The 25,054-nt window shown below is 42.8% G+C and overlaps 1 protein-coding gene across 2 annotated transcripts in view; it reads left to right on the top strand.

The window, feature by feature from the left end:
* The first annotated feature begins 3,749 nt into the window (after positions 1-3,749).
* The window catches only part of LOC137351896 (paired box protein Pax-7), a 189,506-nt gene continuing 168,201 nt past the window's right edge, over positions 3,750-25,054 (top strand). The window contains exons 1-4 of one of the 2 annotated variants that reach the window (XM_068016767.1): positions 3,750-3,834; positions 5,356-5,591; positions 6,675-6,804; positions 7,843-7,971. In XM_068016767.1, coding sequence (XP_067872868.1) covers positions 3,750-3,834; positions 5,356-5,591; positions 6,675-6,804; positions 7,843-7,971 — 580 coding nt within the window. Of the gene's footprint in view, positions 3,835-5,355; positions 5,592-6,674; positions 6,824-7,842; positions 7,972-25,054 lie in introns of both variants that reach the window. The other variant, XM_068016766.1, reaches the window with a different exon arrangement.

Here is a 25,054-nt window from a genome sequence, read left to right as displayed (position 1 = left end):
GATAATAACAGCGATATAACTGGTTATCAGGGGCTGATATAACGATATTAAGGATTAGCACAACTGAATATTTTTGAAAGAAATAACTGGACATTAGAGAGTAATATTATTTGACAATGGGGATTGATATTCCACTTTTTATTTCTCTGCTCCTCTGTCCTTTCGACTGGCTGCCTCTTTCTATGAATGCTGAGACTCGGCTATGAAAGAAATCGTAGTCGGGTCCGGGAGCTGGAACCCGGGAGTCGGCTGTGGAAAGAATAGTCAGCTTGATCGCTGCAAGCCATGTCCCGTTTCGCTCTTCCCCTCCCGGTATTTCGCAGACGGTTCCAAACGTTGCTCATTATTTCAATTCGTCCAAATGTGACCGAACGGACGCTAGTTTGGAACTGAGGCAGAGATGTAGGAGAAAACTGTGCTAGGAATGTGGTTAAAGTTAGATTCGAGATTGAGGTTAGTCTTGGGGTACAACTGGGTTAGAATCAGAGTTTTAGGGTGCCAAGGGCGATTTGGGTTTGAAATATGCTGCAATTGGATTGGAGGTAAAGTTAGGGTGGAAATTGGTTTTAGTGTTAGAGTTGGGGCCAGGAATAGCAGAAATGATATTTCAATTTGTAAACGGTTTCTAAGCACACGGCTTTAAGCAGGAACCCTGAGTGGACGAAGCTGAAGAGATTTTCTTTTTAAATGCCATTCGATGGGCCCAAATATTTGTAACATTTTTTAAAAAATAAAAAGTAGATTGCAATTAATTATTGTGTGAATTTCAGGATTGTACTGGTCTCACCTCCGGCCTGGGTATCTGTCTAACACACAGCGAGACACCCTTCTGTTCCCAATTTTCATTTGGAAAGTTATTTATGGAATACACGCGCTGTTATCACTTGACAAGCGAATTATTAGCCGAGCTGAATACGAATTAAATGAAGATTAAGGGAGGGTTTGTGAAGCAAAGCGCAACTTTTAAAAATTCTTATTATTATAATTACCATCAGTGACATTTTGTAAAATCGCCATAACAGAACACATTTAATAAAGGGATCATCGATTGGTTCCTGGCACCAGTGATCAGTGTTGTATTACATTAGAACAATTAACATGCTCGGAGAGATCAGCCACTGAGGGGAAATTAAATCAGAAACTTTTGTGAGTCACTTTTGGTGATTCTCACAACAAGGTTCTGTTGTGTATTTATGTGTGCAATTGTGCTTGTGTGTGTATTTGTGTCTAGATCTTTGTGTGTATGTGTGTATTTATCGATGTGTATCAGAGCGCGTGTGTGTGTGTTTATGGATGGCTGTGTATACATGTGTGTGTATCAAGGTGTCTATGTGTTTATGGGTGGCTGGGTGTGTTTATGTGTGTGTATATGTATGTATGTACGGGGGCATGTGTGTATGTGGGGTCACGCATGTGTATGATTGTGTATCTGTGGGAGAGGTGGCTGTGTGTGGGGGTAGGGGGAAGTGCCTGTGTGTGTATGGGGGGGGAGTGACTGTGTGTGGGGGGAGGGAGTGAGTGTGCGTGGGGGGGATGTCTGTGTGTGGGGGTAGGGGGGAGTGACTGTGTGTGGGGGGAGGGAGGGAGTGTGTGTGGGGGGGATGTCTGTGTGTGGGGGTAGGGGGAGTGACTGTGTGTGGGGGGAGGGAGTGAGTGTGTGTGGGGGGGGATGTCTGTGTGTGGGGGTAGGGGGGAGTGACTGTGTGTGTGGGGGGATGTCTGTGTGTGTGTGGGTGGGGGTGGAAGTGACTGTGTGTGTGTGTGTGTGTGTGTGGGTAGGGGGGAAGGGTTGTCTGTGTGTGGGAGGTAGGGGGGAGTGACTGTGTGTGTGTGGGGGGGGGGGATGTCAGTGTGTGTCTGTGTGAGTAGGGGGGAGTGACTGTGTGTGGGGGGGGGAGTGACTGTGTGTGTGTCTGTGGGGGGGGGGAAGTGACTGTGTGTGTGTGTCTGTGTGAGTAGGGGGGAGTGACTGTGTGTGGGGGGGGAGTGACTGTGTGTGTGTCTGTGGGGGGGGGGGAAGTGACTGTGTGTGTGTGTCTGTGTGGGTAGGGGGGAGTGACTGTGTGTGGGGGGGGGGGGGGGAGTGACTGTGTGTATGTGTGTGTGTCTGTTGAGGGGGGGGGGGGGTGCGGTTGGTTGCTTAGCGCAGCTTCTCCCCTTCTGCACATTTGTGCCCACAGCTTTCTCAGAAAAGGGAATTCTTTTTCAAATCCATCAAAAAGATTCGAGCCTTGAAAACAACCGCCTTCTCCAAATAATATCTGCGCTCATTCTGATGGGGAAAAGTCACGGCACATGCCCGCTCCCGCGTTCCCGCTCTCAGAATAAGCGGCCTGTTTAAATAAAACGAAAAAACCCCCTTTCTTTTTCATGTTTCCCCGGTGTAGGTTAAGTAATGTTAACGAGCTGTTATCACCAGGAATTAAAAGAACGGAGCTGCTCAGAGGGAAATATTTCGGCCGTCTGGTCAAATTAATCTTGAAATTAGTTCGAAAAGAAGTTACGAGAATATAATGACATAAGGCCAGGCTGGGACAGCTCCGGGGGGACATATACAAGCGAGATGGACAGAGAGGCGAGTCTAACAGATCCTGGCATAAAACAAATCCTTTATTGTTACCACCAACTACACTTCTACATGGCATCTTTAAATATAGTTCCACTGTGTTACAGTTTTGTATAACCCCCGCGGAATCTGAGAGATACTGACACTCAATTTCAGTTACTGAATCCACAGCATTAAAGCGAATGAATGTTAAATTACACTGTTTAAATAGGGCTCAGAATCTACCATTAATACCAGCGTTTGTATACAAGATCAGACAAGGGTGTTCAGAGACCGTGGAGACAAGACGTTTTGCTTTTTTACCCGGTGTTTGTCCAGTTGGGTCCCTGAAGTTGTTAAATAAAGTGTACTGGACATTGGAGTGAGTCTGAAATGTCCAATCTTTCAGACTGAACTTTAGTTAATGATGTCTGTGATTCCATTGATGAGAAGGCAGTGAGAGGAGTTTCTATTTATTAAAATAGCTTTTAGCTCTGATTGTTTTAGCTGGTCTTTTTTATTCTTTTTAAATTTTGTTTTAATTAAACATCTGTTTGGTTCAAAACGAGGCAGTGAAAGAGTGAATGTACAGAGTGTGATCGCGCCCGGGCTCTCCCACTGTCATTGGCGCATTCACTTGTCAGTGTGTTCGCTCCCTCCTCGCGAATAAAAGAATCAGCCCGAGCCTATCAGAGTTTAAACTCCACTGCTCCAGCACACTGCGCCGAACTTGGGCGCCTCAACATCTCCCAGCTTCCTGGAGAGTTTTGTTAGTTTGAAAACTTTCCACAAAACAGCATTAAAAAAAACAGGAGTTGGGGGGAGGGAGGGAAATTACCAATCAGTAAGAAATTTGTCTTGGTGAAGGGATTGCTACATCAGAAGAGTAAAGGATTGCCTTTACATCTGTCCCCCCCCCCCCCCCCCCCCCCCCCCCCACAACTCTCCCTTCAGTCTACTAGCTGCTCATCCCACTTTCTAAGAAACTTTTTTCAGGAAGATCACAGAGCGAGTCCAGCCAGGCCGGGCGAAGACAGCTTTAGCGGATACAGATTGACAAGGATCCGATCACCAGGGGCCACAGATACAACAGTCACCCTGTCTGCGGGACTTTGTGATTCGCTCATTTTGTTTTGTGTGTGAATCTCTCCTTTTGACCTCCCCCTCCCTCGCCAATACTACTCGTCTCCATACCGATTGTAGAATGACATCTCTAACCGGGACAGCACCGCGGATGATGCGTCCGAGTCCAGGCCAGAACTACACCAGGACTGGATTCCCTTTGGAAGGTATGTCTGCCCCGATCAACGTGTGTCTCAATTTAATGAAATGCATTCGAATATTAAAATCTATTTGGGAGAAAAAAACATGCATTGGTATTTTAAAATGGGAGTATAGTTAAAGATAACATTTCCTTAACGGGGTGAGGGGGGTGCGGATGTGAGGAAGTTGGTTTATTTTCCCTGGAGTGTGCTCTGTTCTGATGCACCTGTTTTAACATAAGGCGTTAATGTATCTTGAATTAATTGGCACTGGGCATTTAGTGCTAATTTTATTTTTGTTATAAGGTTTCAGCACGTGCTGCCTTGCACAGAATGCTGATGTTGTCGGGTTTGGGATCGGTTTTTTATTTATTTGCGGCTCTCCCTCCGTCTGTTTCGTGATTAAGGAGAAATTCGTAAAAGCCCACAAACCACGCATGCCGTAAAACACACAAGCTTGGTGGATTCACTGAAGTGCATCATTCAGCAGACTGAAGTGATGAAATAGTCAGAAGAGGGATAAGGGGGATTACTCCAATATTTGCACAACATGACTGGGAATAATGAGGGAGGAAAGTGCTACAGTTTCTAGTGTCTATTGAGCGCAGAAATGGCCCACTTAGTGATGTTTGGGAGGAATGAGTCGTGTCCAAGCTAACCGCATGTGTTGGTCGTCATTACTTTAAATTAGCAATGCCTGATTCAGATTAAGAAATGAAGAGCCCCCAATCTGCTTGCTGGAGCGGCGATGCTAGCTCCAAAACGCCTATTGTGTTACTTTTATTCCGTCTCGCCTTTTATCCATTAAACACAACTAACACACTTCATTTAGTAAGCAAACCTTTTCTGGAAAACGAATTTATTAAAGCCGATTTCGTTAGCTGAGCTCAACCCTTAACTGAGGTCACTTCGATTTGTAATGAGCGCATGTATTAAATTAGAATGATTTTCAATTCTAGAAAGGTTTGAAAACCGTGTATGGCCGGATATCCTCAGTCCTAGTTAGAAAGTTAGAACTGTGATTACATTAATCTGATCACATTTCTAGGTTGTTTGGCTAAATCTGTGTTCATCTCCAATGGAGTCTGTGACCATCTCAACTGAAGTTTAACTCAGTTTTTATCCTAATTAATAGGAAAATCTTTACATAAGTTATAATTACATGTATATTGCACTTCTTAAACAGCATCAGAGATGAACAGTTCCTAAACTTTGTGCGGTTGTATCTGGAGTCAAGCCAGTAACACACACCTGTTTGAAAAACTGCATTGATCAGTTCGACAATTATCACAATCTTGGGGGAATGCGGCTTCAGGGGAAGTAAGACCTCGAATTAAAGTACCAGTGTTAAAATAAAGGCGACGAGGACCTGGTTTCAAGTGCACATCATTATTGGGCAGTTTTAAAGCTGAGATTGTTTCTTGACCGTTTAGATACAGATAGCGAGTGCTCACTAGGTTCTGTATAGGCTGCTCCCACTGGTGACATGTTTTACTCTATCTCTTTTTCTCTTCCTCTTTCTCTCTCTCTCCTCTCTCTTTAACCCAGTGTCCACGCCTCTGGGCCAGGGGAGAGTTAACCAGCTGGGCGGAGTGTTTATAAACGGCAGACCCTTACCGAACCATATTCGACACAAAATCGTGGAAATGGCTCATCATGGTATCCGGCCCTGTGTGATCTCCAGGCAGCTGCGAGTCTCTCATGGCTGCGTTTCCAAAATCTTGTGTCGTTATCAAGAGACTGGCTCTATCCGGCCAGGGGCCATCGGAGGCAGCAAGCCCAGGGTGAGTGGAGGAAATGGCGGGGCCAAGGCGACCCTCTGACAGGTCAGAATGATGACAGAGATGCAAGAAATAAATGGAAGATAGATGTGCAGGAGAGGAGAGTGTACAATTCAAAAAGGCACGCTCAGAGAAACCACCCAAATCTTCACAGCATTCCCCTAGCATGGCACAATCTTCCAAATGTTCACTTTATATTGTCACACACACACTCCCAATCCCAGTGTTAAACGTGTGGTGGACATTTCTGGTGAAAGTATGAATAGTAATAAACATAAGTTGCATTATTTTTAAAAATGTCACAACACAGAAATAACCCGTCCAGAAGGCCTATCCCTACCGCGGCTAACGCAGGCACGCTCTCCAGTACAGACCCTACCTCCACCCGCCTCTGGCTGCTATAATATATTTATTTCCAATTAAACCTGAAGCAAACTCAGTATCAAACTCCAAGAAAAAAAAACTTTCCTTAAAATGAGTGTTGCGTTTTTTTTTTAAGTAGCAGCTATTCAATCAAATTAGTAAAGTGGACCAAGACTATTCAGTTAAAGTGAGTGTTCCGACTGCTTGGTGTTTGAGACACGGGCAAAAACTCCATTCCTCACAGTGACAGTTGGAGAAAGACTCGCTCCAAATAAAACTGGGCAGTAACAGTGGTGAGAGCAGAGCGAACTGAACTGGAATTCGACACTTGGCTTTAATTACAACGTTATTCACAGTAGGACATAAATCAGCCGCATCACCGTCCCAAAACATCACAATCAATAAAATGTTTTTTTTATATAATTTAAAGAAGCTGGTGTTTAAAGAGGAAGGGAATTAACAGTTAGAAATCGCCCTTACATACTGTCTTTACCCACAATTAAACAAGACACATGGCAGTTCACAACAAATAAATGTCATTATTGGAATTCAAACAAATGTGGATGTTTAAAACAATTTCACTGATTTACCAACAATGGATTGAGATGTTCTGATTTTAGTTACCTTGTGATTTTCACATCAATTAAATTAAAAGTTTTTTTTCTCTCTGTCTGTGTCTCTGTGTCTGTGCCTGTCGTTTTCTCTGTCTGTTCCCCTCTAAAGCAGGTAGCAACGCCTGATGTGGAGAAAAAGATCGAAGAGTACAAGAGAGAAAACCCGGGAATGTTTAGTTGGGAGATCAGGGACAAACTGCTCAAAGACGGGATTTGTGACAGAAGCACTGTGCCTTCAGGTGAGGGAAACTTCGACAAGTATGCACATAGAGGACGTGTCAGAGAGAAACAGACAACTTCCATTACTTTTCTCAATCATCCACGTTAGAGAGAGAGAGAGAACAGAAAAGGATGGCAGAACCCAGACGCTGCACAAACTGCGGTTGTTAAAACGTCTCGTTGGGCTTGCTACAATTTTCGCTTAAACCTCATCAAAACTGACACCCATTGCAAAACAAAAAAATCACACACACAATTTGATTAATCTCTAAAACTATCCCTGACAATTGCAGCTCGATACCGGTAGATGTAAGCGTTCAGTTTCAGCGAAATGTCTTGAAGTTGCAGGTTGGTTTTATTGAGCTTCCCACAGGTCGTGTATTAGAATTCGGTCCCCGAGAACGGGGCGGGAATTATTCTGGGGTTGGGGGGGTTTTTTTGGTTTTGTCTGTTGGCCGGTTTTCGGTTTTCTGCAGCATTTCTTCGTGATCATTTTTCTTTCTTCCGGTTGGACCTCTCCGATCTCCCCATCACCCCCGGGGCCGAAGCGCCGGCGATCGGGTCCTATTGCAATCAATGAATTTGACTCGAAATTGACAGGTTTAGGGGAGTTCGGGAATGGGAAGAGGGGGGAAGAGCTACAGTTATGGGGACAAGCCCCAACACTCTCCCGTCCCCTCAGACACTCCGAATTTTACCATTAACTGGAAAAAAAACTTTTCGAATTTAGCTTTTTTAAACAAATCACCAACAATTAGCAGGAAAAATCATTATTCGTGAGAAGGATCGAATTTGTCAACAAATTTTCAGAAATCACGACGTATTTTAAATGTTATCAAATTACACAAGAACTATTAAAGAGAAGTTTTTAATTCGAAATTATTAAATTTTTGCCTCAAATGGCCCGGAGACATGTAAAGAATCGGCTTAGGTTGAATGGATTTGTCTGAAGTTTCTGATCTAGAGAATCGACACTTAAATTAAACCCATTCAGACTGTCGATTTTCCTAGTTTCCTTTTTTTTATAATTATTTTATTCATTTTTTTTCTTTTGAAAGTGAGTTCCATCAGTCGGGTGTTAAGAGCCAAGTTTGGAAAGAGAGATGATGACGAAGAAATGGAGAAGAAAGAGGAAGAAGGGGGCAGGAAGACTAAACATAGTATTGATGGAATCCTCGGGGAGAAAGGTAACATTGATGCGTGTTGTCCCCCGCCCCCCACTTTGGGGTTTAGTTAAGTTCCTCATCATTCTGCCGATATGTGGGGGGGTGGGTAAGAGCTGGGAAGGGGGGAATGGGAGGAAATTCCCTGCTTAGGTCTGGATTTCACCTCATCTTTCAGTTCAAGAAAATCGGGAACTTTTTTGAAAAAGAGAAATTAGTTTTGCCCCTTGGATCTTCATTTTAAAAAAAACAAAAGGGGAGAGCGGGTTTATTTCGAACGCTTTCTAAGAGTGCACCTGACCCCAGCCTGCATTCCCGTCCTCAGTCATTCCCGTCCTCGGTACTGGGCGCTCGTCATTTGACTTGGGTTTGGTTTGACACGATTCTGTTTCTCTGAATCAAATGGATTCTGGATTTAGAAAGAAATGTACATACTGCCCCGTGTTTGTTAACTAATATATTCCATAAAATATACATACACACATTCTCAATACTATGTTTTAATATATATATAGTAAAGTGAAAGGACAAGAATGGTTAGCTCGCTCTGTCCTTCCCTCGCAGGGATGGTGAGTTATTCTGTTATATTAACAGGTCTGAGGCTGGGGGCTCCCCAAGTCTTTCTGTAGATTTGGAGAAATATTCTGCCCAAAATGGGAAACTTCCCTCCCATGAGACGGTCCCGAGTGGAGAACGCTTTAGTGCAGGAAGTGGACAATTGCTGGCATGCCCTTTGGCATGTTGCAGCTATCAATTATTCACCGCAGACTCTGATGGAAAGTATTGTTGGAGCTTAAATTAATTTGTGTTGTGGACAGTTCTCCAGGTTTCTTAAACGGTCCCTTGAAACTGCGGCTGACAGTTGCCTGCTCTGCCAATCAATAACAATTAGGAGGGGAGGACGGTGCAGCCGGCTGATGAAAGGCGAGGAGATGGGACATTTAGTCTGTTCAAATGATCAAGGGACAGACAAAGGGGGGGGGGGGGGGGGGGTTATAAAAGCACAAACACCACCACTTCGTTACAAAATAAATTGTACGAAATAAATGAGAACGTCATGGAAATGGTCCGAAAATATAGATCAGAAAAGTTATGAACTTGTATTTATTTAGCAATGCTGTTGTTTCTTAGAGCGATCAGAAATAAATGGTGGGATATGATTTTTAATGCAAATTCTGTTGGAATATGTTCCTTTGGTTTTCATGCATGCGGCTGGTTAGGTTCAATGAAAGATAGTCTCTGTTGGAGTGAATGGCGTCCCTGACACATGGTCCTGACTCCGTCCCTTCCCTATTATCTGACGTGTTACATGCGAAGTCCCTATAAGTTGAATCAATCGGTTTATTCTTTAAGTGTTGACGGGGTGAAGCTCGGCCGCTGACTTGTGTACCAACTCGAGATTATTCGTCGTCAAACTTTGAAGGGGAAAAAAGCTCGCTTGCTCTTTTAATTCCTCGGGGCCCACTCGGGAATATTTAAATAAACACTTTCCCCTCTTAAAAAAGGACAAAAAACTGTCAAACGAGATGTTCAAACATTTCTGCTGGGTTTGACAAAAGGGGCTTCTCGAAGACAGACTCATATCCAGACTTGGAGATGAACTTGACTACAAAGAGCATCGAGTCTATTGAAAATGTTTTAAAAGCTGAAATACAAAAGCGAACAGAGGCGAAGAGAGAGAGAGAGAAAGAGAAAGATAGCAGCCTGTTCTGAGGCGGACAGAGTCCGACATTCTCATTCAAAAAAACCTGAGAGAGGGGAAAAAAATATCAGAACAAAAGAGCGAGGGAGGAAATAATGGAGAAGGGGAATCACATGAATAATACAAACCCTCCCCGCTGTTAGCAGTTTTGTAATAATATTGGGAAAGAATTAACTGGCTGAAGGTACAAAACGATTTTTTAAAACAACATTTAGAAACAGTCAATATTCATTTGGGAAGCAGATTTCGTGCAGTTTGCCCCCGTCCAACCATCCAACGCAACGTTTAAACATTTAAATCAAATTTAAAAATAACCCTTAAGTACATCACAGAGGGAATCGCACAAACAGGAAGCAATGAAACGCTTCTTTGCCTTTTGTAAACCGTCATGATATAGTGAAGCTTTTAATTATTTCGCCAAGTTTTATTTAATCCGTTCTCGGATTTTTTTTGTAAATGCGCCAATTTCGTGTTCTTGCCCTAAGTTGTTAAAACAGTTGCAACTCCCGGCCATCGAATGCGTTTAAAAATAATCTGTGTATATAAATTAAATCTTAGTAGAACGAAGTTTGAAAAAAGTGTTGAATAATATAATTTTGTAAGCGAATATACTGAGTTTTAATTAACTATAGATACTCATTACACGAAGGAAATTGGGTTTTATAAATCTCCTTTCAGCCAAGATAAGCTGTAAACATGTTTACTGACTGTTCATATTTTAGCCAATATCCCGGTTCAATATAGTTTAATTTGCAAATCTTACATTGATTACAAAGTACCCAGTTGCCAATTTAACAAATTCCAACTTTCAAAAACTTTTCATTCTCTTAAACTTACCCTTAAGTTTCAGGTAGTGAGTTTTAGAGACGGTGAATTTTATATATATACAAATATAGAACTATCTAGTCGCACTCGCCGAAAGCTTTCACGCTGAATATTTAAATACATGTTTGAAAATGTTTGAAAAGAGAGCTCCGCGTGCTGCCGTTTTACGATCAGCCTTTAAGAGGAGCCGGAGCCCACGCTGAGTGACAGCGAAAAGACTGATAGTTTCTTTAAGACGCCTGGGTGACGTGATGGTGTTTATATTTATAAATCAACTTTTAGTGAAAGTGTTAAAAAAAAAAGTCTACAAAACTTTTCTTTTACTTTCCAAATTAAATCTAATAAGACGACCGGATGTTTAAACCGCTGACGACCTTTGTGATCTTTTTCAAAGAGTATAGATGTCTAATTTAAACCATTGGTGAGGTGGGAAATTTTCGCTCACATTTGTCTTCAAACCTAAACAGAATTTTGTTTTTAGAAATCTTCAAAATATCGAACTGCACGGGCAGCTAATAACCCGCGCTGTTCAACAGCGTTGAGTGTTCACAGCCGCCAAAACAATTTAACACCCACTTATCTCAACATCTCAGGTTATAACTTTTTAAAAGGAGGAAGTTTATCGACAACTTTTTATAATGCATGTTATAACGCATGGCCCTGTCTCTTTAAGCGATTTGTTTTGAATAATTATTTATATTTCCCAGAACCATAGGAAACCCAAACATAACTTAATTTGTGTCTTTGCTGCAGTAACTCAGGGCCGAGATTCTAATGCCCTTTCTCTTTTTTTAAGCAAAGATTTTGCTGGACTGTTCCTTTCTCTCTCATCTCTCTGACATTTAATAATGTTAAGGCTTATTATAGAAAGTAATGAAAACGGCGCTGTGTGAATGAGGGGCTGTGTTTCCGAGGAGTGTAATAGCTCCTAGCCATGGTGAGAAGTGTATTTAGCCCCAATCACGCCACTGTGGGGACTTTTAAGCACAAACGTTATGTTGAAGGGTTTTAAGGCAGATTAAATTGAGCCCTTTTATTTCTTGCACTTTCATCTTTAAACGCTTTGCTCTGTGTAGCTCCGGGCACAAATTCGCCAGATTTCAGTTCCCTTTTCTCGTGCCTGATTTTTTTTTAAATAAATGTTATAAATTTTAGGACATATTTAACATTTTGTCACATGCTCCTCCGGCCTCGTGCTGACAACTATCACTCAAGAGCTGGAAATCAATGGTGAAAATGGTAACTTGTGTGCTTGACAGGAGCCTGTTCAAACAGAACTGTACCTGTAAAAGAGATGTTCACAAGCAAAAATAATTCTGTAACAATGAATGGGTTTTTGAGATAAAGAGATAAGTGGCACTGGACATCTGGCCGGTTAACACCGAGGGGATGTGTTGGAGTGGGGGGTAGGGTTGGGAGATGTTTGGGAGTGGGGGTGCAAAGATTTCTGTTTCATCACCCCTCCCAAAAGTACAATTTCCGTTGATTTATTTGTGAATTGTCGATTCTAAAATATCTAGAATGGGCATAGATGCTACAGAATCAGGAAAGGGTCAATGAGCAGAATGAGTAGGAGACAAAATTGCCGTGGACGATTTTTATACGGTGGAATATCTTTGATATTATTGCAATCTGCACGACACGGGGCATCGATTTGCAATGAAAGCAGAAATGTAAATAAGGGTTGCGAGCATCTGCAACATGTTACCACAATAAGTGGTGTGGGTATTATTATAAATGGGAGATAGATGGACAGACACAGAAGAATTCAATTAGGTGACAAGTCGGAGAAAAACGGTGTGCAAATAGACTGTGTAACTAACGAACAATGGCCAAAACTGGAGATCAATGCAATATTAAACGGGAGAAATTTGCATCACACGAATAAGCAATGGAGCAACCTGATAGTGCAATCAATGTGTGGTTACAGAGATTGGCGATTGGGGATTCTGACTGAGAATCAAGTTTAGAAATATAGGCTGGTCGATTGCTTTTAGTGAGGAGATTTGTGTTCGGTGTACAGCCGTGTGTCGTGGAGTGGGGAGGTGTTGAACATGTAAATATTTAGACAAGCCAGTTGCATTTGGCAAAGCAGAGTGAGACCGCGTGTGCGAGGCTGCTATACAGGGAGGTGACACTCTTAATTTGGACGAAGATGATAAAATGAAAGAGACACCCACTAAAGTATGTGTGTGTGTGTCAGTGTGGGGAGGGGGGAATAGCTGTTGGGGGTGTGTTTCACACCTGGCGGCATTGCTTTTGGCTTGCTCAGATAGAGTCTATCCGGTGAACTAACTACGGAGAATTAACCAGAAACCTGCATGTATACGAGAGAGAGAGAGAGAGAGATGGGTTACAATAGACACTTGAAGACCGGAGGGTCACCTGGAAGTTGTGAATCTAATCAAACAGAAAGCAGAGAGGATTTCTGTGTTTGTGAGGGGGGATCAGCTGAAATAATAGAGGCCAGGGAACAGATAGAGGAATGTCAAACTATCCGGGGCTACAACTCATTGTAATGTGCATATTCAATTAAAGAAAGGGATATAGCAGCCATACAAATGACACTTGTCAGAGAAAACGAAGACAAATAAGGCACAGGACTGAGATAGCAATTACTAAAGCAAATACTAGCGCAGAATACTTTACTAGTCGGGGTTTAGATAAATAAACACACGAGTGGACGAGAGAGAAAACACGTTAAGACAGTAAACCACAGCAATTCAAGTTCAGCCGACTAGAAGAGAATGTGGGAACGATTTGGGATAACGGGCAAGATTTGAAGAGGATAGAATGATGGAAAACAGTAAAGCTGGGAGGACGGGTGGCTTAGGGAAATGAAAGAGAGAATTGTACCCTTTTTGGATGGTGGGAGGCAGAGAGCGGGAGACTTCAGAGCAAAAAAACCTCGAAACCAATAATATGATTTAAATCAGAATAATTGCAAATGAGAGTGCAAAAGGATAGAAAAGTGTAGAGAAATGAATAAAGGCCGAGAGAGAGAGAGAAAGAAAAGGACAGAGAATAATTTACCAGACTGAGTTAGGAAATTGAGTTTTAAAAACATATTTTGCATGAGTTAAACTATCTACAATTCATGTGTCAGAAGTGAGGAGGCATAACGAAGAAGGAGGATGAGAGAAAGCGATAGGACTGCACTTCAAACGAATTCATCCAACACCAGGAAAGAGTGAGAGAGAGAGATTTAGCTCAAATATGGCAACGTTATTTAGATATTAATAACATATTTTCCCGAGGCATCAGCAGTCCATACATCTCTACTTTCTCCCAGCTATTTGGCTGCAGGAATTGAGCGAGATACAAATGTTAGGCAGAGATAACACAATCAGCACAGCTCGGTCCTATAGCTGCATCGCTGCATTAAACTAGGATTAACCTCCCCTTTCCCATCAAGGCTTTCCCTCTTACCCCTTCTATATTTCATTGCAATTTACATGGAAAGGATTTTAAAGAACATATAGGACCCAGAACTTAAAGCTGAAAGATCTTTGGGACGGAGCAAAACCCTAAATCCTCTCTCAAATTTATGAAATAATAACAATAATAATAAAAGTGACCCAGCATTTCAATCCGATGGTGAAATTCCATCCATCGCAGATTGGGAGAGTCACACTTCGGAATTTAAGTTGCACAATTAATTAAAAAAAAAAATCTGGTCTTACCCAGACTCCCTTGGTGTTAAAGGTGATGTGTGTTTATTTAAAGGTTCTCTGAAACAAAGTATGTTATCATGCTTCCTTCCACTATTGGCGATTTCTAATTTTAAATGGTTTCTTTTATTATTTATTTCGTAAACCTGTAGTCACGGTATCGATTGCATCCCAAACTTTAGCCGGAAGTGCAGCGGTCCCTGGATTGTATGATGTACTGAGTTTTCAAATGAGAGGTGGCAGAACCGAAGGGGCATCCCAGGTGTAAGGCACAGTTGTGTGAGGTGACGCTATTAAAGGGCCCCTCCGGGTTGGGGGTCCCACAATGATGTGACTCGAAGGTCAGACCATCCTGACTTGTGGGAGCAGCTACTAACTACCTTTAGGAGACTGAGGGGGTTGGGTACAGCCGGATGTTAACTGGACACTGGGTGTTGGAGACTGTGCATGGATATCGAGTTGCATTGAATTGCTTGATTTTGGGTGTTTAGTACCTACAGGCCAACAGGTTGTCCCAATACGGGCTACGCCGAGTGGACAATATAGAAAACAGTGTGTCACAATTCAGCTTAGAAACTGGGTTGCATTTCCCAACCAATTTTGAAGAACTGAATCGAATACTGTGTGCGAATATATATAAAACAAGATTTAGAACCTGCAGCCTTCTGGTCTTGCAGTCTTATCAAAGAAGAGGTCCAAACACACAGACACTAGAGTGCACCCAAACACACAGACACCAGCATGAACCCAAACACACAGACACCAGCATGAACCCAAACACACAGACACCAGCATGCACACAAACACACAGACACCAGCATGCACACAAACACAGACACTAGCGTGCACCCAAACACACACACCAGCATGCACACAAACACACACACCAGCATGCACACAAACACGCACACAAACACAGACACCAGCATGCACCCAAACACAGACACCAGCATGCATCCAACACACAGACACCAGCCTACACAGAAACACAGACACCAGCATGCACACACAGACACAAGCATGCACACACAGACACTAGCGTGCACACAGACACCAGCATGCACCCAAACACACAGACACCAGCATGCACCCAAACACAGACACCAGCCTGCACCCAAACACAGACACAAGCATGCACACACAGACACCAGCCTGCACACAAACACAGACACAAGCATGCACACACAGACACTAGCGTGCACACAAACACAGACACAAGTTGCACCCAAACACACAGACACCAGCATGCACCAGCCTGCACACAAACACAGACACAAGCATGCACACACAGACACTAGCGTGCACACAAACACAGACACCAGCATGCGCCCAAACACATAGACACAAGTTTCACCCAAACACACAGACACCAGCATGCACACAAACACACAGACACAAGTTGCACCCAAACACACAGATACCAGCATGCACACAAACACAGACACCAGCATGCACACAAACACACAGACACAAGTTGCACCCAAACACACAGACACCAGCATGCACACAAACACAGACACAAGTTGCACCCAAACACACAGACACCAGCATGCACACAAACACACAGACACCAGCATGCACACAAACAGACAGACACAGCCTGCACCCAAACACACAGACACAAGTTGCACACAAACACACAGACACCAGCCTGCACACAAACAGACAGACACAGCCTGCACCCAAACACACAGACACAAGTTGCACACAAACGCACAGACACCAGCCTACACACAGACACCAGCCTGCACCAACCCAAAACACAGGCCCAGACCAGTCATAACAAACACGGAAAGCAGAAAAACATCTAAACCTACCCTTGAAAGCAAACTAGACGCCAATGCATTTGGGTGGGTGGGGGGGGGGGGGGGGTGGGTGGAGGCTGATTATGTTGTGTTTTGAGAAACATTTAATAGGAGCTCCCGAATGTGCGCGCTTTGTGAAAGGACACTTTCAGACACAGCTCCAGAGCAGATTATGTTTCAGACTCCGTTGTAACATCGTGACCAAAAAAAGGATGTCATCTCAATGCGAATTTATAAAGACATTTGTCATGTGGGGGGGGGGGGGGGGGGGGGAGCCTAGAATAAGCCTTTTGAGGGAAATATTAATACGCAATTATTTCCAAGTGCTTGGCTGACCTCTGAACTCCCGTTGGCAAGTAACAGGGCGGATTGTCGGGTCTGTTGTTTAAGAAGGAATAAAAGTAGGTAAGGAAAAGTACGAGACTGAGTCAGGAAATTGAGAAGCTTATTCCCTTTGATCCTTCTCGCTTTTGCTTATCAGGAACATTTATGGTGACATTTTAACAAAGGGAGTTCATCATATTACAGTCTCACCATGCTTTAGTGTGGGGTTCCCGTTTTCAACTAATTAAGGAGAGACTGCTTTGGGGACAGGCTCCATCTCAGCTCACATATTACTTGCTGGAATGAATAGGATCTCTGACCCTTTTTTCGTGTGGGTTGGGGAGAATCACAGTGCGGAAATTAGGAGGACTGCGCTAACTGAATAAAAGGAGCGGAATAAATCCCCGCCTCTTAGCAAATTTGCTGTTTTGTTAAAATTATTCCCTATTGAGATTCGCCCACACAAATACAAAGCTAATTTTTGAATGTTAATGGCAAAACGGCTGATGACTCCATAATGCTGACGAGTTTGCTGCCCAGTTGGTAGGTCTCAGATGAGAATGTCTGTGGGTCCAGGAGAATTTCTCGCCTGAGATTGAACTCCCTTTACACCCGCAGGTGTGAGTTCGGTACCAGTCTCCCAGTTAGGGTGGTGCCAAGGGTTGGCACTGATCAGCCCTGTGGGGCAGGAAACCCGGGACAGGCACAGGTTTCGACGGCAACCTGAGAATTGCCCAGTGAGGCTTTTAACCCTGTCTGTATTCTCGGCTCTGTAACGTGAAAGGTGGATAGAACCGGAATAGAAATTAGTAAGGAATTGGCTTCAATTGGATTCACACAGACGGCAGTTAGATCGCACGGAAAGCCTAGAAAATGTTCGATTGCGTCCGGGAGCAGGACACCTCACACTGAAGAAATGCAGGGCAACCCCTCCCCCTAACTTCAGGCCACATGTTCCAGTTTCACTGACAGGAGAGCCGAACCCCGCTGGGACAAAAGCAAAATACCGCGGACGCTGGAAATCGGAAATAAAAGCAGAACATGCTGGAAATCCTCAGCAGGTCTGGCAGCATCTGTGGAGCGAGAAATAAATTCATGTTTCATCAGAACGGAGGTGTTTCTCTCTCTTGCTGCCAGACCCGTTACGTATTTTCAGCCGTGCTGGTCCCTACTGCATCAGCCCTTAACTCTCTCACCTTTCATTATAGTTAAATAAGGCGATGGGGTTTGTAATGGAACTCCTTCTACTTCAGGTACCCAGTGGCACTTACTCCCAGGGCAGCTACAGCACAGGATTAAACACAGAGGAAAGCTCCCTCTACACTGTCCCCATCAAACATTCCCAGGACAGGTACAGCACAAAAAAAACGGGGTTAGATACAGAGTAAAGCTCCGTCTGCACTGTCAAAAAAAACCGGGTTAGATAAATCTCCCTGTACATTAAGAACAAGAAGGGTCCCACTCATAACCAGTAAGACATGTTTCTATTTCTCACTCCAGCCATCTCGCAGCGCTTCTGAATTACGTTACCAACTGGGGCCAAATTAGGTGCAGTTGTGTTGCGGTTTACTGGGACCGCGGTTGTTCATCTTGTTTCACGTCGGGCAGGTGGAGTTCATCTCCTCACCGTGGCCTGTAACACTTCAGGAGTTTTTTTAAAATCAACAGATGGTTTTAAGCGAAAACGGTCGGAATTCCTGGCGGTTTTGGCCGAGGGCCAAAGCTAAATGGTAAAGAGAGGGTCAGACTCTGGTAAAGAGAGGGTCAGACCCTGCCCCAAACTCTATCTTTAGTCTCTTACAGTGATTGAATAAAGTAAATCCGTTTCAGTTCTCGGTAAACTTTGTGCCAGTGTCAAGTTTGAAGGATTAGTTTAGGGGGGAAAAAGTCAGCGATTGCCGGGACCTGCTTTACTGTAAAGGATCAGATGCAGGGATTGTTCACAGCCAGGAGTTCACAATAGAAAATAGATATCTATAAATAAAGATCAGTAAATCAAATATCCCAATTACTTTGGGACCCGCAGGTGAAAGGACACAGGGAGCAGGTCAACCCAAAATGTATATCAGTTTGAATTTACTTCCCGTCGGGCTAATCTCTGCTACTGTGTTCGACAGGAAATGTATTGACCTCTCCTTAGTGAGCTGTATTACTGTAACTTTAATGGAGATGAAAAGGGATCGGTCACTCTGATCCTTCAGCTCTCTTCAACCGTTCTCTGAAAACATTTATCAGCGTGCATTTGTAAAGGACAGGGTAATTCAGCCAGTGAATTTACACATGTGTCTGAGTCTGTGTGAATGTGTTTCTATGACTGTATGAGTGGGTGAAAGAGTGTGTGTGTGTGTGTGTCTGTGAGGATGTGTTCATATGTCTGTGTGAGAGGATGAAAGTGTGTGTATGTGGGTGAGAGAGTGAGTGAGTGTATGTCTGTGTCTGGGAGGATGTGTTTGTACGAGTGGGTGACAGAAAGTGTGTGTGTGTGTGTGTGGGAGACAGAGTGTGTCTGTGAGGATGTGCTTATATGTCTGTGTGATAGAGTGTGACTGTGTGTATGTCTCTGTATGTGTGAGTGTGTGTCTATCTGTGTGTGTGTGGGAATGTGAGTGTGAGAGACCGTGTTTATGTCTGTGTATATGTGAGTGTGTGTGTGTGTCTCTGTATGTGTGTGTGTCTATCTGTGTGTGTGGGAATGTGAGACAGTGTGTATGTCTGTGTGTGAGTGTGTGTGTGTGTGAATGTGAGTGGGAAACCGTGTTTATGTGTGTGTATATGTGAGTGTGTGTCTATCTGTGTGAGTGTGGGAATGTGAAACAGTATTTATGACTATGTGTGAGTCTGTGTCTATCTGTGTGAGTGTGGGAATGTGAAACAGTATTTATGTCTGTGTATATGTGAGTCTGTGTCTATCTGTGTGAGTGTGGGAATGTGAAACAGTATTTATGTCTGTGTATATGTGAGTCTGTGTCTATCTGTGTGAGTGTGTGGGAATGTGAAACAGTGTTTATGACTATGTGTGAGTGTGTGTCTATCTGTGAGAGTGTGTGGGAATGTGAAACAGTGTTTATGTCTGTGTATATGTGAGTTTGTGTCTATCTGTGTGAGTATGTGGGAATGTGAAACAGTATTTATGTCTGTGTATATGTGAGTCTGTGTCTATCTGTGTGAGTGTGTGGGAATGTGAAACAGTATTTATGACTATGTGTGAGTGTGTGTCTATCTGTGTGAGTGTGTGGGAATGTGAAACAGTATTTATGTCTGTGTATATGTGAGTCTGTGTCTATCTGTGTGAGTGTGTGGGAATGTGAAACAGTATTTATGTCTGTGTATATGTGAGTGCGTGTCTATCTGTGTGTGTGTGGGGGAATGTGAAACAGTGTTTATGACTGTGTATATGTGAGTCTGTGTCTATCTGTGTGAGTGTGTGGGAATGTGAAACAGTATTTATGACTATGTGTGAGTGTGTGTCTATCTGTGTGTGTGTGGGGGAATGTGAAACAGTGTTTATGACTGTGTATGTGTGAGTGCGTGTCTATCTGTGTGAATGTGTGTGAGAGTCTGTGTGGCGGGGAGAGGGTACAGGAGCCCAGTTAGTTCCTCGATAACAACATTCAGTGCCATCAGATTTCACCACTTCTGTGATTTGAGGCTGCAGGAGATTTATTTCCAGTTATATATTCGCTACTGCCCAGCTCTCCCTCTTTAAATTACATCGTATGTTTGAACCATCGAGAAATGTGACCCCGAAGCCCCTAATTTCTGACACACAAGACACCCCTGCAGTGACCACATAAAACCCGCCCCCCATCAACCCACCCCGTCCCACCCACAGTCCAGTAGAATCCCCTCAATCTTAATGCTTTAGAACAGAGTAAGGAGATTCAAAACCAACCTTGCTATCCCACAGGACAGCCTCACTACCTGTAAATAATCCCAACTCAGTAGCTGCAAAGATCGGCTCCCCTTCATCCACTTCTCGATCGATATTTAGTGCAGATTTAGCGAACCGTGCCGGAGCAGGGGTGTGTCGGGATAGTACAGGTTGAGATAGTTTTAAACTCACTGAAAATATGCTTAACTTTCAAAAGGGAATTAGATAAATATTTGAAAACGAAAATTTGTAGGGCTACGGGGAAAGAGTAGGGAAGTGAGACTTACTGGATAGATTTTTCAAAGTGCCAGCACAGACACGACGGACCGAATACCCCCTAAGTATGGTGTATCATTCTATGGTCTTTCAGTGTTGACAACTCAAGAAAAGGTATTACATAAATGTCCTGTGCACTGTGTATATTAAACCAGACTTTTGTCACAGTGATATGTTTTCTCTTCAAAACTTAAATTCATTAGATACATTTATAATATCAACACCTTCTTTCTCAGTAATTACATAATCCTTCGGGGAAACTTGGGTTCAAAGTACTGCCCCCTGTCCCTGTGAATAGACTATTGACAGTTCCGCCCAGAATCTGACCAGCATTTGAGAAAGGTTTATAAGAAACGAGCAGTTAATTTAGTAATTGGGGAAACGGCTGTAATCGAGGATTAACAGCCCAGCTCCGAACCCAAATTTCAAATGCACCATCTCCTAAGTATTTTGTGGACTCGACTAATGTTGAGACGCCGCTTTGAATGGGAGGAGAAGAGAGATAGAGGGTCTTTAAATGATGCGCGGTTTTACAATGAGGTACAAGTAAAGGCCAGAAAACCCTGCTGGTCGGTTTAATTAAAACCTCTCGCCTGCAGCTCCAGAGCAATTGTTTCTTGCAGGCTGGTGTTCTCAGAATATTGTTATACTCACTGATCCTAAAATACTGCTATACTCACTACTCTCACCATTTTATTTTTCTTATTCATTCATGGGATGCGAGCATCACTGGCAAGGCCAGTATTTATTGCCCATCCTTAATTACCCTTGAGAAGGTGGTGGTGGTGAGCTGCCTTCTTGAACTGCTGCAGTCCATCTGGTGCAGGTATACCCACAGTGCTGTTAAGAATGGAATTCCATGTTTTTGACCCAGCGACAGTGAAGCATTGGCGATATAATTCCAAGACAGGAAGGTGTGTGACTTGGAGGGAAACTTGCTGGTGTTCCCATGACTCAGCAGCCCTTGTCCTTCTAGGTAGTAGGGGTTGTGGGTTTGGAAGGTGCTGTTGAAGGAGGCTTGGGGAGTTGCTGCAGTGCATCTTTTAGATGGAACACACTGCTGCAACTATGCGTCTGTGGTGGAGGGAGTGAATGTTGAAGGTGGTGGATGGGGTGCCGATCAAGCGGGCTGCTTTGGCCTGGATGGTGTTGAACTTCTTCAGTGTTGTTGGAGCTGCACCCATCCAGGCAAGTGGAGAGTACTCCATCACACTTCTAACTTGGACAAGCTTTGGGGAGTCAGGAGGTGAGTTACTCACCGCAGGATTCCTAGCCTCTGACCTGCTCTTGTAACAACAGTATTTATATGGCAGGTCCAGTTCAGTTTCTGATCAATGGTAACCCCTAGGATGTGGATAGTGGGGGATTCAGCAATCGTAATGCCATTGAATGTTAAGAGGAGATGGTTAGATTCTTCCTTGTTGGAGATGGTCATTGCCTGGCACTTGTGTGGCACAAATGTTACTTGCCACTTATCAGCTCAAGACTGAATGTTGTCCAAGTCTTACTGCATATGGACATGGGCTGCTTCAGTATTTGAGGAGTTGTGAATGGTGCTGAACATTGTGCAGTCATCAGTGAACATCCCCACTTCTGACCTTATGATGGAGGGAAAGTCATTAATGAAGCAGCTGAAGATGGTTAGACCTAGGACACTACCCTGAGGAACTACTGCAGCGATGTCCTGGGCCTTAGATGTTTGGCCTCCAACAACCACAACCATCTGCCTCTGTGCTAGATATGACTCCAACCAGTGGAGAGTTTTTCCCCCAATTCCCATTGACTTCAGTTTTGCTAGGGCTCCTTGATGCCACATTCAGTCAAATGCTGCCTTGATATCAAGGACAATAACTCTCACCTCACCTCTGGAATTCAGCTCTTTTGACATTGTTTGAACCAAGGCTATAATGAAGTCTGGAGCCAAATGGCCCCAATGGAACCCAAACTGAGCAGCTTATTGCTGAGTAATTGCCTCTTGATAGCATTGTTGACAACACCTTCCATCACTTTGCTGATGACTGAGAGTAGACTAATGGGGTGGTAACTGGCCGGATTTGTCCTCTTTTTGTGGACAGGACATGCCTGGGCAATTTTCCACATTGTTGGGTTGATGCCAGTGTTGTAGCTGTACTGGAACAGCTTGGTTAGGGGCATAGCTAGCTCTGGAGCACATTGCTTTAGTACTACTGCTGGGATGTTGTCAGGGCCCATAGGCTTTGCTGTATCCAGTGCACCCTGCCGTTTCTTGGTATCACATGGAGTGAATCGAATTGGCTGAAAACTGGCATCTGTGATGCTGGGGACCTCGAATGGAAGCCCAGATGAAACATCCACTGGGCACTTCTGGGTGAAGATTGTTGCACATGCTTCAGCCTTGTCTTTTGCATGGATATGCTGGGCTCCGCCATCACTGACTGGGGATATTTGTGGAGCCGCCTCCTCCAGTTAGTTGTTTAATTGTCCACCACCCATTCACGGCTGGATGTGACAACATTGCAGAGCTTTGATCTGATCCATTAGTTTTGGGATTGCTTAGCTCTGTCTATAGCATGCTGCTTCTGCTGTTTAGTATGCACATAGTCCTGTGTTTTAGCTTCACCAGGTTGGCATCTCATTTTTAGGTAGGTCTGGTACTGCTCCTGCCTGGCTGTACTCACTACTCTCACAATACTGTTATACTCACTACTCTCACAATACTGTTATACTCACTACTCTCACAATACTGTTACACTCATTCTCATAATACTGTTATATTCACTACTGTCACAATACTGTTATATTCACTACTGTCACAATACTGTTATATTCACTACTGTCACAATACTGTTATATTCACTACTCTCACAATACTGTTATACTCACTACTCTCACAATACTGTTATACTCACTACTCTCACAATACTGTTATATTCACTACTCTCAAAATACTGTTATATTCACTACTCTCACAATACTGTTATATTCACTACTGTCACAATACTGTTATATTCACTACTCTCACAATACTGTTATATTCACTACTGTCACAATACTGTTATATTCACTACTCTCACAATACTGTTATACTCACTACTCTCACAATACTGTTATATTCACTACTCTCACAATACTGTTACATTCACCACTGTCACAATACTGTTATATTCACTACTGTCACAATACTGTTATACTCACTACTCTCACAATACTGTTATACTCACTACTCTCACAATACTGTTATATTCACTACTGTCACAATACTGTTATACTCACTACTATCACAATACTGTTATATTCACTACTCTCACAATACTGTTATATTCACTACTGTCACAATACTGTTATATTCACTACTCTCACAATACTGTTATATTCACTACTCTCACAATACTGTTGCACTCATTCTCACAATACTGTTATACTCACTACTCTCACAATACTGTTATATTCACTACTATCACAATACTGTTATATTCACTACTGTCACAATACTGTTACACTCATTCTCACAATACTGTTATATTCACTACTGTCACAATACTGTTATATTCACTACTCTCACAATACTGTTATATTCACTACTGTCACAATACTGTTACACTCATTCTCACAATACTGTTATATTCACTACTCTCACAATACTGTTATATTCACTACTCTCACAATACTGTTATAATCACTACTCTCACAATACTGTTATATTCACTACTGTCACAATACTGTTATATTCACTACTGTCACAATACTGTTGCACTCATTCTCACAATACTGTTATACTCACTACTCTCACAATACTGTTATATTCACTACTATCACAATACTGTTATATTCACTACTGTCACAATACTGTTACACTCATTCTCACAATACTGTTATATTCACTACTGTCACAATACTGTTATATTCACTACTCTCACAATACTGTTATATTCACTACTGTCACAATACTGTTATATTCACTACTCTCACAATACTGTTACACCCATTCTCACAATACTGTTATATTCACTACTCTCACAATACTGTTATATTCACTACTCTCACAATACTGGTATATTCACTACTCTCACAATACTGTTATACTCACTACTCTCACAATACTGTTATATTCACTACTATCACAATACTGTTATACTCACTACTCTCACAATACTGTTATACTCACTACTGTCACAATACTGTTATACTCACTACTCTCACAATACTGTTATATTCACTACTGTCACAATACTGTTATACTCACTACTCTCACAATACTGTTATATTCACTACTATCACAATACTGTTATATTCACTACTCTCACAATACTGTTATACTCACTACTCTCACAATACTGTTATATTCACTACTGTCACAATACTGTTATACTCACTACTCTCACAATACTGTTATACTCACTACTGTCACAATACTGTTATATTCACTACTGTCACAATACTGTTATATTCACTACTCTCACAATACTGTTATATTCACTACTGTCACAATACTGTTACACTCATTCTCACAATACTGTTATATTCACTACTCTCACAATACTGTTAGACTCATTCTCACAATACTGTTATATTCACTACTCTCACAATACTGTTATATTCACTACTCTCACAATACTGTTATATTCACTACTGTCACAATACTGTTATATTCACT

This window comes from Heterodontus francisci, chromosome 37 (genome assembly GCF_036365525.1).
Source record: "Heterodontus francisci isolate sHetFra1 chromosome 37, sHetFra1.hap1, whole genome shotgun sequence".
Classification (NCBI taxonomy): Eukaryota; Metazoa; Chordata; class Chondrichthyes; order Heterodontiformes; family Heterodontidae; genus Heterodontus; species Heterodontus francisci.
The sequence above is the reverse complement of the archived record's forward strand: the minus strand, read 5'-3'. Positions and strand labels throughout refer to the sequence as shown.